Source organism: Microcaecilia unicolor, chromosome 10, assembly GCF_901765095.1.
Source record: "Microcaecilia unicolor chromosome 10, aMicUni1.1, whole genome shotgun sequence".
Taxonomy (NCBI): Eukaryota; Metazoa; Chordata; class Amphibia; order Gymnophiona; family Siphonopidae; genus Microcaecilia; species Microcaecilia unicolor.
The window spans coordinates 93,080,676-93,094,419 of NC_044040.1; the positions used below are offsets into that span (position 1 = coordinate 93,080,676).

General features: G+C 44.2%; 1 protein-coding gene across 1 annotated transcript in view; it reads left to right on the forward strand.

The window, feature by feature from the left end:
* Positions 1-13,744, forward strand: part of DGKI (diacylglycerol kinase iota) — a 1,705,262-nt gene that overhangs the window by 349,007 nt on the left and 1,342,511 nt on the right. Inside the window, 1 exon segment of the mRNA XM_030215620.1 lies at positions 4,420-4,491. Coding sequence (XP_030071480.1) covers positions 4,420-4,491 — 72 coding nt within the window.

Consider the following 13,744-nt stretch of genomic DNA (forward strand, 5'->3'; position numbering starts at 1 on the left):
TTCTCCGACCAGTTTATAAAGTGCGCAATGGCAGTCCGGGCTTGTTCTGACGCTCCCCATGAGTTCCAATTCGATGTGTTCAGTTACATTGAAAGTTCTTCTCACTGTTCTCCAGCCCCAAGTTTTCGGGCAGCCAGGAGCTGAAAAAATGGTAGAGGCCCTTATCTGTAATCGATTCTGGTAATCCCACAACTTTAAGATTGTTCCGCCGATTATGATTTTCTTGCTCCTCTAGCCTTTCTCTAAGTGCCACTGTTTCTTTCTGTAACTCGATGATCTGGGCTGCCATGTTTTGTGATTTATCTTCCTGGGTCGACACCCGTTGCTCCACCTCAGAAATTCGCCTGGCCTGGGAGTCGAATTTCTCACTGATTTCCTCTACCGCTGCTTGAATTCTATTCAGCCTGTCTTCCAGAGCCATGGTGACTGTTCATGATATTTCCTGTGCCCACTCGCCTGTTTGCTTCTCCGTCAGCATTTGCTGGGGAAAGCTGTCCGCCATCTTAGGTGTGGTTGTGTGAGTAGCGTCTTTTAGGCCCTGCTGGTTCCTCGTGGGCATTACTTCTATGCACTGCTTCTATGGTCAAATTCAAAGAGTCTAGACGTGATCTCCTTGCTTTCCATTCATTAGATCCGGGTCTGAAGCAACAGAGTGATTGGATAGTGGCAGGTTTGTGCAGGTTCTCTGTGGAGCTCTCGTTTCTGCAGCTCCTCAGGTGGCAGGCATGACGTGACCCCGATAGAGTTCTATAAAATAATGAGTGGAGTGTAACAGGTAGATCTGAATCATTTGTTTACTCTTTCCAAAAATACTAGGACTAGGGGGCATGCGATGAAGCTACTAAGTAGTAAATTTAATACGAATCAGAGAAAATTCATTGCCAAAGAATGTGGTAAAGGCAGTTAGCTTAGCGGGGTTTAAAAAGGGTCTGGACGACTTCCTAAAGGAAAAGTCCATAGACCATTATTAAATCGATTTGGGAAAATCCACTGCTTATTTCTGGGATAAGCAACATAAAATGTATTGAGCTTTTATGGGATCTTGCCAGGTATTTGTGATCTGGATTGGCCACTGTTGGAAACAGGATACTAGGCTTGATGGACCTTTGGTCTGTCCCAGTGTGGCAATATTTATGTATTTATGTACCCCACCCCCAGATGTCTCTGCTGTCCATGAGGAACAGGCTGAGGAGGGCAAAGTGAAGTTATGTGTTTGCCTGTGCAGAGGTTAAAAACAGAATCGTGCAGGGCTTCAGGTTACCAAGGGGTGTTTGTTTTTGTCAGGAGAGATGGGGGAGGGAGAAGGGGGAAATCAGTGTTCTGTGAGTGCTTATGGGGCTGCCTGAGAATGAGTGAATCTTACATTCATGTACCAGAAGATCTGTTTAAGAACAACCACCAAAAAAAGATATTGGCAGAGTGAATGGAGGCACTATTGAATGGGATTGGTATTTGCTGTTCTTAAAAGCAGACAGAATTGTATAAAGCAGAAATCCTGTGCCAGAGAAAGTTAGTTCTGATCCTTGGGTTTGCACACATATGTATACCAATCTTAGATTATTGTAATTCTTTATATTTAGGCCTGCTGGCAGTCCTTAGAGCACTTCAGACTGTGGAAAACACAGTGACTTGTCTTCTTTTGGGTTGTTCAAGAACATATTTCTCCAGACCTTACATTATTGTTGGTTGTGTTTAAGATATTAATATGGCTTACCTTGTAATACTCTTCATGTATTGTATGGTTCTTAGGGGCTTTGTGTATTTGTGTGCCTTCTTTGTGGTTGTACCCATTTGTTGGAATTTTCTTCCCATTCAAGTGCACTGGAATTTTTATTTATCATGCTTTAAGTACCATAAAAATATGTTTCTTTTTAGATAGGCTTTTAATATTGATCAGTAAATAATGCTTTTTATTTTATTTTTGAGTTTACTATTGAAAAATTCTATGGTCCCATTCTAGGTTCCCCTTTTCTAGGTCTTATTAGGGGAGTGGACCAGCGAACCAGTATTCAGTGACAATGAACCAGGCATTCCACATCAAGACCTCTAGACTCCATCTCATTCCAATAGACTTGTGTATGTCTTCTGTTAGTCTGAAACATAGGAGATAATAATGTTCTAGGTCTTCTTTATTTACTGAGTCTGATCTTATTCTGCTATATAGAGATTACTACAAACTTGTAAGTTTTATCTATTAGACTGATTGTCCAATGTCAGATAAAACCTGGGAAAATCTGTTATCATGTATATCTGACTCCATCACTAAGTGTAGTAGAAAAGAGGAGAAGAGACAGTTTCTAGTTCCAAAGAGTGCGACTTTATTTCATTACTCACCAAGTGATATGCTATTACAATGCACGCATATGTTCATACAGGAGGAGATTCATATGGCTAGGGCCTGACATGCCTCAGGAATTCTCTCTCCTTTTGCATCAAAAGTTGCCAGCTTTTATTCTCTTTTGACTGCATTGAACTCTATGGGTTCTCATGGATCTACTTATCAATTTTTTCCATCAAATTTCATCCTGACCGCAAAATGTTCTCTTCTTGCAGAGGTGTGAACACCCCCCCTTTCTGAGCTCCCGTTCTTTCACACCTACCATAGGTGTTATTTACCAGCTTCATGTATTTCTGATCAGTTTTGTTTCCCTGCTGCTAACCCTCCTTGTGAGGAATAGAAATTTAAGCAACAGACCAACCTGACCTAAGTCATTCAGCAAGCAAACCCTTAGGCCTCAAATCTAGGCTCTAGGTTTTTAAACTTGGGCAGTAAGCCTCGGATTGTACCATATTTCTACACTATCTATAGGGTTTAAGTTGTGTTTTAGTCTGTTTTTCATGTTATTTTGTCATGTGCTTAGAATTTAAGATGAGTGGTCTATAAAAACATAAATGTATATAAGGCTGCTGGCAGCTCTGAGCTATGGCTAAAAAAAAAAATAAGGTGGTACCCAGAAATGCCAAGGGTGGCCCAACCCAAAGTTAGAGATTTACCACCACTATGCTGGAGATTGAAAGTAATTGAATTAGGTTTTTCTTGTGGACTCCAGCCATGTCTAACTCCAGTTCTGACACATTCCAACTGACATATTCTAATCAATAAATAGAAAATAACATTTTCTTTTTACCCGCCTGGTATTCAAAGTGGTTTAAATGGAAAGAAGAGACTCCTGCCCATTTAAATTGCTCATGGCCACCCAACCAGGCAATGCTACTGAATATTGGCTCTGACCAGCCATCACCGGTACAGCTCTAATTTGCGCACACCTCAGTATGATTAAGAAGCTGTTTAAAAAGCTGTTTACAGATTGCCTTTTCAATCAATTTAGAAACAGCAAAGATTTGGCACTGGTTGGTAGTTGGTGGGATCATAGTGATCCAGTGTGGGGTTCTTCAAAATAGGCTGAACAAGTGTCTGTCTGTAATGAACAGGAAATTCCCCGTATTGGAAACTGTTATTCAAGATGGAAAGCAGATATTGCGGAAGACCTAAGGAAGGAAATTTGATCCATTTAGATGGAAATGGATCAAAAGAGCATGTAGTGGATTTTGATGAAGAGATAAATTGAGTAAGGCTCATCAGAGAAAAAGCAGTGAATGATCACCAGACATAGCCTAAAATAGTGGAGGTGTGCGAGTGAGATAATGTTACAGATAAAGATGTAGGAGAACCAAAGATATTATATAATTCCAGGGGAATAGTCTTAAGATCCATCTCTTCCAGGATGCTTTTGTCTAATCCAGTGTTAGGAGTAAATTTCAAGGCAATGATCATGGAGGGCAGGAGGGTTAGTTTCAGGAACACAGCTATACTTGTTTCTTCTGTACTCTTTCCTTTTTGAGAATACAATTTTTTTTTGCCTACTATGTTTCTACGTTATTTTAGAATTTTTATAAGCTACTCAGAAGGTCTAACTACTGTTTGGGATAGTAAATGCTAAATAAACTTAACACTTAATAGCAGGCTACCACAAGGAACAATAAAATACAAAAACCTAATAAACTATTTTGCAAATAAGGTGTCTCTCTGCTTTTCTCTAATTGGTTGTCTATAGTAATTACTGTTCTATTTTGTTTTATTGTTGTATTCATTCGTATTGTAAACAGCCTTGAACTATAGTTAGAGGTGGTATATATATATATATATATATATATATATATATATACTGATATGTTATGTTATATTTAAGAAAGGTTTTTACAAAGGGAAAAGTTTATCTGCACAACGTAGATATGCTCCTTGTCTTACTTCTCATTTTAGGACATCTTATTTCAAGAAAGAGTAATGCATCATAGCAGCTGAACGTTGCTCAGGGGAAGAAGTGGAAAGGAGTCAATGGTAGAAAATGGTGATAATGATAAAATTTAATCTCTTGTTCTCCCTTCCCTGACTCTGTTCTCTTTTTCTTTTCTCTCTAGGGATTTCAGCAGAAGTTCTCCTTTCACAGCAAAGAAATTGTGGCAATAGGTTGTTCCTGGTGTAAACAGGCGGTAAGTGGGGTTTATGCCGTTTTCCTAGGATGTTTTGAGCATGTAAGTGCAGCGTTGGTTTACATATCGGGGAGGAAGGAGCAGAGTAAGTGCTACATCATTCTGCTATATGTTTCATCAACCACACATGAGGTTGCACTAAGCAGGTTATGATATGTAGCCAGGACACATATATTTCTAACTGATCTTTTAAAATCTGTTTTGCTTTAGCATACAGCCATTGTTTTTGTAATATTCAATGCCCAATATTTGGGATGTGCATTATTTTTTGAAACAACATGGAAAATGTCAAAAAATACACATCACTAGTGATGAAGCCGAAGGAGGGTGGAGTGAGAATGGTGCTGAGAAATTATCTGAATAGTAGTGATTTTTAGCCAATTTATGGATAAATCATATGTTTATTTAGGCCTTAACTAAGTGGATGGCAGCACTGGCAGTCACCACACTATGGCTATTATTTTAGAAAAATGTCCACATGTAAATAGTGACATGTACACATACCAATCTCAGAAAGCTGCTGTCTACACACAGAGATTTAAAGATGTGTGATTTGGGTGGGTCTAAAATTTATCCATGTATTCCTAATTTTATAAAAGGAATATATATGTATGGGGGGAAAATTGGGTTTTGCACCAGCTCAAATACATGTAAAGGGTTTAAAAAAAAATAAAAGTGCTTGTTTTGGCCAGGGCTTTACACATGGGTATAAGGGAGTCAGTCTGTAATCCCATTTATTTATTTCCTGCTCCAAAATGAACTCAAGTTAAAATTGCTGCTTCACTATTTAATTGGTGGCAATTATACATGTAGGTTTCTAAAATGAGGCACCTACACATGGAAGTGGTGCAATTTATATGTGCAAGGACGACATACCCACACAGAAACTGCCAGGTCCATGACATTTATTTAGTCAACATATATATTTTTAAAATGGCTACTCCTGCTGCATGTGCGGGAAAATACACATATACTCCTACAAGTAGTTTAAAAAAAAAGGCTCTACATCAATAGATCTTTTTCTAAAATACCACTGGAACTTTTCACAGAAACCTAGATGTCTCAGTTCCAATCTCTATATTCTATGTAAAATGGGGTTCTATATACAGGGCAAGCACAATAAAGTAAGCATGGTAAGCATGGCAGAGGGGCACCAACATTTGCAGGGGGGAGGTGATAAAAGCTGCTGACATTTACCTGTTACACCAACACTCCATCACATCTCCATGACAAGGGGCATTACAGGATAGGAGTCAGAATAGAGGGACAACCAGGGTCCTGGACCCACCAAAATTGTCCTTCCCAGCTTCCCCTTCTCTTAACTGCTCTGCACTTTAAAACCATTTGCAGAGTGATAGGAACATCTCTTTTCTCTGCTGCCACTCTGCCTATCCTCAATTGGGTCTGCAAATAGGAAGTAATTAGTCTTTTACTTGAAGGAGCACATGGTGCTGGCTGGCAGACCCAATTGTGGCATTGAAAAGAAATACTCCTGTCGCTCTGCAAATGATTTTAAAATGCAGGGCAATCATGAGAAGGGGTCTGATGGTAGGAATCGTGCCGAGACAAGTCTGATAATGGGATGGGAAAAGGGGCCGAGAAAGAGGCAGGTGGGAGATGGAAGATGGGGCTTGGGAATGGATCTAATCAGGGGCTGGGACTGGAGTTGTAGCCTGAAACAGAGGGCAGGTGGGAGAAAGGGAATGGAGCTGGGTATTGAAAAAGGGGGTAAGTGAGAGAAGGGGGCTGGATCTTGGAGAAAGCCCAGATTTAGGAACCAGGAGAAGGTGGCTGGGGACTGATAAAAGGCTGTGGATAGCAAAAGGGTGCTGATGGTAGGGGAATCATTGCTATCAGACTATGGATGAGGGTGGTAGAAGGGATCTATTGTTAGTCCTGAAAGAAGGGGCTGGGATCTGACAAGGGGCAAATGGGAGATGGAGGTTGGGGGCAGAAGGGAAGACCTGGGAGAAGGAAGAGGAGGACAAATACTGTATGGGGCGGGGGAGAAGCAAAGGCATATGCAGTGAACATAAGAACATAAGAGTAGCCATATTGAGTCAGACCAATGGTCCATTTAGCCCAGTATCCTGTTTCAAACAGTGGCCAAAGCAGGTCACAAGTACCTGACAGAAACCCAAATCATGGCAACATTCCATGCTACAAATCCCAGGGCAAGCAGTTGCTTCCCTATCTCTGTCTCAATAGCAGGCTCTGGACTTTTCCTTCAGGAACTTGTCCATACCTTTTTTAAACCCAGATACGCTAACAGCTGTTACCACATCCTCCGGCAAAGAGTTCCAGAGCTTAACTGTTCGTTGAATGAAAAAATATTTCCTCCTTTTTGTTTTCAAAGTATTTCCATGTAGGAGGAAATATTTTTTCAGTGAATGAATGAAGATGAAAATGGAGGGGCAAAAGAGTAGGACTAGGGTTAAAGTGGAGAAGAGATAGGAAAAATATTGGAGAAGGAAGTATGGAAGCAGGATGGGGAAAAGGGAAAAAATCAAAGAGAATAAAGGATAAAAGAGGGGACAGATCTCATTGGGAAGAATAATCCAAATCATAGTTACCTTAGGAGTCAGCCCTCAAGAAAAAGACCTAGGTGTCATTGTAGACAGTACACTGAAATCTTCTGCCCAGTGTGCAATGGCAGCCAAAAAGGTAACAGGATGCTAGGAATTATTAGGAAATGGATGCAAAATAAGACCAAGAATATTATAATGCCTCTGTATCATGCCATGGTGTGACCTCACCCTAAGTACTCCATTCAATTCTGGTTGTCTTATCTCAAAAAAGATATAGTGGAATTAGAAAAGGTTCACAGAAGAGGGACCAACATGATAAAGGGGATGGAACTCCTCCTGTATGAGGAAAAGCTAAAAATGTTAGAGCTCTTCAACTTGGAAAAGAGATGGCTGAGGGGGAATATGATTGAGGTCTATACAATCCAGAGTTGTGTAGAATGGGTAGAAGTGAATCGATTTTTCACTATTTCAAAAAGTACAAAGTCCAGGGGACCCTCAATGAAATTACATTGAAATACTTTTAAAACAAATAGGAAGAAATATTTTTTCACTGAAAGAATAATTAAGCTCCCGAGTTAAGCTGCTGGAGGATGTGGTAACAGCAGTTAGTGTATCTGAATTTAAAAAAAGGTTTGGCCAACTTTCTGGAGGAAAGGTTCATAGCCTGTTATTGAGATGGACATGGGGGAAGCCATTGCTTGCCCTGGGACTGGTAGAATGGAATGTTGCTACTAATTGAGTTTCTGCCAGGTACTTGTGTCCTGGATTTGCCACTGTTGGAAGAAGGATACTGGGCTAGATGGACCATTGGTCTGACCCAGTATGGCTATTCTTATGTTCTCATAAGATCCCTGCAAGATCATAGGATGGTTGTGCATCATGTAGCCAGAGTACGTTGGGAAATGACACGAGAGGACTTTTTTTTTTGTTGGCCCCTACTTTATGGAACAGGCTCCCAAAAGATAGATAGATGGAGAGAAGAGAATCTATTGTTAAGGAGGCCACAATGCAACATATAGGATGATATGTTATAATAATTTTGTATGGCTGTTGTATGTCTTTTCAGTCATGTTTTATGGAGGTCCTTTATTGTTTTTATTTGGAATTGTAAACTGCTGTGTTCTGAAAAAGCCTGGCAGTACATCAAATTTTAATATACATAAAACAAACACAAAAGGAGAAATAGAAGCTTCAATAAAGTGATAAGACAAAGAGACTGAAGCTGGAGAGGGGCTGAATGACAGGGAAGAAGGTAGGGTTGGTAATGGAATGAGAGGCAGAGACAGATAAGCTGGGGAGACAATGAATATAAAGGGTGGAAATGGGAGACTAGAAAGTAGATGAAACAGGAAATAGGAGCCTGGGGGAACAATAAGACCCAGGTAGGAATGGGAGAACTAGGGAGGTAAGTGCAGGAAGTAAGCTGGTAAGTAGGTGAATGAGGGAGACTGAAGATTGTGGGGCGGGGAAGGGGAGAAGGAGGAATGAAATCTAGCTACAACTAGATAAAAACATCAGATAAGAGAAATGCAGAGGGGAAGGGGAGAAGGAGGAATGAAATCTAGCTACAACTAGATAAAAACAGCAGATAAGAGAAATGCAGAAAAAAAAATGAAAGAAGAATCAGTCAGAGTTAAATATAAAGAGAGGAAGGGCATTTATCTTTATCTTTCTTGGGGGGGGGGGGGGGAAGAGGAGATTGGAAGGGAGCTGTTCCAAGGGGTGGGGGGACAGCCAGAACTGCTCTGCTACTACCTGAAGGTTAACTGAGCACTGGCCAGTGTTCAGACTGGTGCTTGGTTACCTCAGCAGTTAAAGCTATGACAACCTTTTTGCTGTTCTAACTTTAGAAGTTTCCATAACCGGTTATCAGGCGTCTCATAACATAGTAACATAGTAGATGACGGCAGAAAAAGACCTGCGCGGTCCATCCAGTCTGCCCAACAATATAACTCATATGTGCTACTTTTTGTGTATACCTTACCTTGATTTGTATCTGTCTTTTTCAGGGCACAGACCATAGAAGTCTGCCCAGCACTAGCCCCGCCTCCCAACCACCAGCCCCGCCTCCCAACCACCGGCTCTGCCATCCAATCTCGGCTAAGCTCCTGAGGATCCATTGGGCTATGGATCATCTTTTAAAACTGAATAAGCAGAAAACAAAAATTCTGTGGGCCAAAGAGAGCTTTTTTTTTTCTTTTCTTTGGGGTTGTTTTTTTTTTTTTTTAAGGGAACCCACAGAACCATGTTAAGGCTACACTCGGGACAAGGACAACAAAGAGGAGGACTAAGACTAGCCCCTTTCCAATTAACCACATCTGGATGAGAAGAACGAGGAATCCAGAATCCAACCCTGATTAACAGACAAGAGCTGCCACTTAAACCTTAAAGAGTTTTATTTATTTTTTCTTTTTGTTACATTTTGTACCCCGCGATTTCCCACTCATCATCGTGTCTCTACATTCAGAGAGATTACCTCTTAAACTCATTCCAGTTATAAATACTAGGGGCCCTGTTTACTAAGACATGCTAGAATTTTTATTGTGTGCTAACTGTGTAGACGTCCATAGGAATATTATGGGCATCTATATAGTTAGCATTCACTAATTTTTAGTGCGTGCTAAAAATGCTAGCACACCTTTGTAAACAGGGCCCTAGTTCTTTTGAGGGGAATTTGAGATACAGGCCTGAACAAATGAGAGGACCCTATTATAGGGTCAATGTATAAACTGATCATAGAGGGTCAGTGAGTAGATCATTTGCATGCAATTTCCTTCATGCATGCCCGTTCATTTCCGAATCGCTAAGGAATCGGTAAGGGAAGGGCTTTTTACATTCAGTGCATCAGTTAGTCCACTGCAGTGCCCCCTAGGCGCGGCCATCTTCCCACCCGTCGCACGAGAGTCCTGCTTCAGTCTTCTTTCTTCCACGGTCAAGAACGGCTGTTTACAACGGTTCTGTGCCCCAGAAAAGAACAGCCTTCGTCTTAGCAGGCTTTTCGCCGGTTTTTCTTCTCCGTTTGTGCTTGTGAACGAGCTGTTTCGTTTTTTCTTAAAAAGAAAAAGGTTTTCCCTTAGTTTTCTTTAGTTTAGCCCTCAAGTTTCCTTTCGTTGTCGTGTGCGGTTTTTTCCCTTTTTTGTGCCTTTCCTTTGGCACCATCGTGAATTTTGATTTCGCTGCCGCTGTTTTTCCGTTGATGACATCAAGGCTCGCCAGCGGCTTCAAGAAGTGCACTAGGTGCAACCAGGCAATCTCTGGCACCGACCCTCATGTGTGGTGTATCCAGTGCCTTGGGCCTGACCATCGCCGAGACGCATGTAAGTTGTGTCTTAGCCTTAAAAAGCGGACACAAGCGTCGAGACAAGCTCAACGGGAACACCTATTTGGAGCTTTGCCCAGTACCTTGGCGTCAACGTTGACAGCGGTACTGAGGTCGTCGTCGGTGTTGATGTCGGCACCAGAGAGTGCATCGACCTCGGGAGCGCAGGTAATGGCTGTCCAGAGACCATCACATGCTGGCAGCAGTGAACCATCGAGTGGGTCTCCACCTCCCTCGAGGGCTCCTGCGGTACAGGGCCATCGGGAACGACCCCTTTCGGACCCGACCCCAAGGAGGTGTATGGATTCCATGTCCCCCTCGTCGGTGCCGAGGGGTAACGGTGACATGCCTCGAGCGAAGGCCAAGAAGCACCATAATCGGTCTCCTTCTCATCACGGTACTGAGAGATCTGGGGCGTCAAAGGAATCGGCACCCGTGAAGCGTCGACGCCGGGAGGACCGCTCACCCTCCATACAAGAGGTGTCGATGCGCCGGTCTCCGGACAGCCCGGTACTACCTCCTCCTCCTCGGCAGATTTTGGCCTCGACTCTTGTACCGACTCCACAGCTTTTCTCGACAGACACTCTTGATGAGCGCCTCCGAGCCATTCTTCCAGGGATCCTGGAAGGGCTGCTGCAACCATCTGTTCCAGTACCGGGGGTGCTTGCGCCGTCGGTACCGTTGATAGATGTGGTGGCTGGCTCCCTGCCTGTGGTGAGGCCCTCGACATAGGTGCCGCTTGCGGCATCGGCCTCGGCTGCCCCCTGAGTTGACTCTCCGTCGATGGAGGGAGATTCATTGCCGCCGGCACGGGAGTCAACTTCTCGGCATCGCCATCGAGGACATAGCTCCTCGGCGTCGAGACGGGCTCGGCTTTGGACTGCAGTCAGAAAACTCCTGTCCGATACCGAAGGAGAGGCCTTGTGGGAGGCAGAGGAAGAGCCAAGATATTTCACTTCAGAGGAGTCTTGTGGCCTTCCCTCTGACCCTACTCCTTCGCCAGAGAGAAAGCTCTCTCCCCCGGAGAGTTTGTCTTTCTCATCCTTTTTTCCGGGAAATGTCTACGGCCATTCCCTTCCCGATGGTAACTGAGGATGAGCCCAGGGCTGAGATGTTCGAGGTCCTGGACTATCCTTCGCCACCTAAGGAGTCATCCACTGTTCCTCTACATAATGTCCTTAAACAGACACTGTTAAGGAACTGTATGAAACTATTATCTAACCCCACCATTCCTAAGAAGGTTGAGTCCCAGTATAGGATTCACGGGGACCCAGAGTTGATGAAGGCCCAGTTGCCTCATGACTCGGGGATTGTGGATTCTGCTCCAAGAGAGCCAAAAGTACGAGAGATTTCGCCTTGGCGCCCCCGGGACGGGAGGCTCGGACTTTGGACTCTTTTGGGAGAAAGGCCTACCAGTCAGCTATACTCATCTCCAAAATCCAGTTCTACCAGCTCTACACGAGCATTCACTTGAGGAATAATATGAAGCAACTGGTGGACCTAGTCGATCAGCTCCCTTCGGAGCAGGCCAGGCCTTTTCAGGAGGTGGTCAGGCAGCTGAAGGCGTGTCGTAAATTCCTGTCCAGGGGTACTTACGATTCTTTTGATGTGGCATTCAAAGCCGCTGCTCAAGGTATAGTGATGCGCAGACTCTCATGGTTGCGTGCCTCTGACCTCGACAATCGAGTCCAGCAGTGGCTTGCGGATGTTCCTTGCCGGGGGATAATATTTTCGGCGAGAAAGTCAAACAGGTGGTAGAGCAGCCCCACCAGTGGGAAACCGCATTCGACAAACTGTCCCACTGAGTGCCATCAGCATCTACCTCATCAGGTAGACGTTTTTATGGGGGAAGGAGGAATGCTCCCTATGCTACAATAAGCGTAGGTACAATCCACCTTCCCGCCAGTCTGCTCAGGCTCAACCCCAGTGCGCTCGTTCACGTCAACAGCATGCGCCTCGACAGGCCCCTGCAGCTCCCCAGCAAAAGCAAGGGACGGGCTTTTGACTGGCTCCAGGCGAGCATAGCCACAATAAAAGTGTCCGTGCTGGACGATCTACCAGTCAGGGGGAGGTTAAAATTGTTTTCACCAAAGGTGGCCTCTTGTAACCTCTGATCGATGGGTTCTTCAAATAGTCCAGTGGGGATACTCCCTCAATTTGATCTCCAAACCTCCAAATTGCCCACCAGGAGCTCAGTCCTTCAGCTTGCAGCACAGGCAGGTACTTGCAGAGGAACTCTCTGCTCTTCTCAGCGCCAATGCGGTCGAGCCCATGCCACATGGGCAAGAAGGGCTGGGATTCTATTCCAGGTACTTCCTTGTGCAAAAGAAAACAGGGGGGATGTGTCCCATCCTAGACCTAAGGGCCCTGAACAAATATCTGATTCGAGAAAAATTCAGGATGGTTTCCCTGGGTACCCTTCTTCCCATGATTCAGAAAAATGACTGGCTATGCTCCCTGGACTTGAAGGATGCTTATACACATATCCTGATACTGCCAGATCACAGGCAGTATCTTTGATTCCGTCTGGGAACACAGCACTTTCAGTATTGTGTGCTGCCCTTTGGGCTTGCCTCTGTGCCCCGGGTGTTCACCAAATGCCTGGCAGTCGTTGCAGCGTCGCTACGCAGGCTGGGAGTGCATGTGTTCCCTTATCTTGACGATTGGCTGGTGAAGAACACCTCGGAGGCAGGAGCTCTACAGTCCATGCAGATGACTCTCAAACTCCTGGAGCTACTCGGGTTTGTTATAAATTACCCAAAGTCCCATCTCCTTCCAGTTCAACAACTAGAATTCATAGGAGCTCTGCTGGACTCTCAGACTGCTCGGGCCTATCTTCCCGAGGCGAGAGCGGACAACCTTCTGTCCCTGGTTTCCTTGGCCAGAGCGTCTCAGCAGATCACAGCTCGGCAGATGTTGAGACTTCTGGGCCATATGGCCTCCACAGTTCATGTGACTCCCATGGCACACCTTCACATGAGATCTGCTCAGTGGACCCTAGCTTCCCAGTGGTATCAAGCTGCAGGAGATCTAGAAGATGCAATCCTGTTGTCCACCACTTTTCACAACTCCCTGATATGGTGAACAATTTGATCCAATTTGACCTTGGGACGTCCCTTCCAAATTCCTCAGCCTCAAAAAGTGCTGATTATGGATGCATCTCTCCTAGGGTGGGGAGCTCATGTAGATGGACTCCACACTCAGGGAGCTTGGTCCCTTCAGGAATCAGGTCTTCAGATCAATCTCCTGGAGTTGCGAGTGATCTGGAACGCTCTAAAGGCTTTCAGAGATCGGCTGTCCAATCAAATTATTCAAATTCAGACAGACAACCAGGTTGCCATGTACTATGTCAACAAGCAGGGGGGCACCGGATCTCTCCCCCTGTGTCGGGAAGCCGTCCAGATGT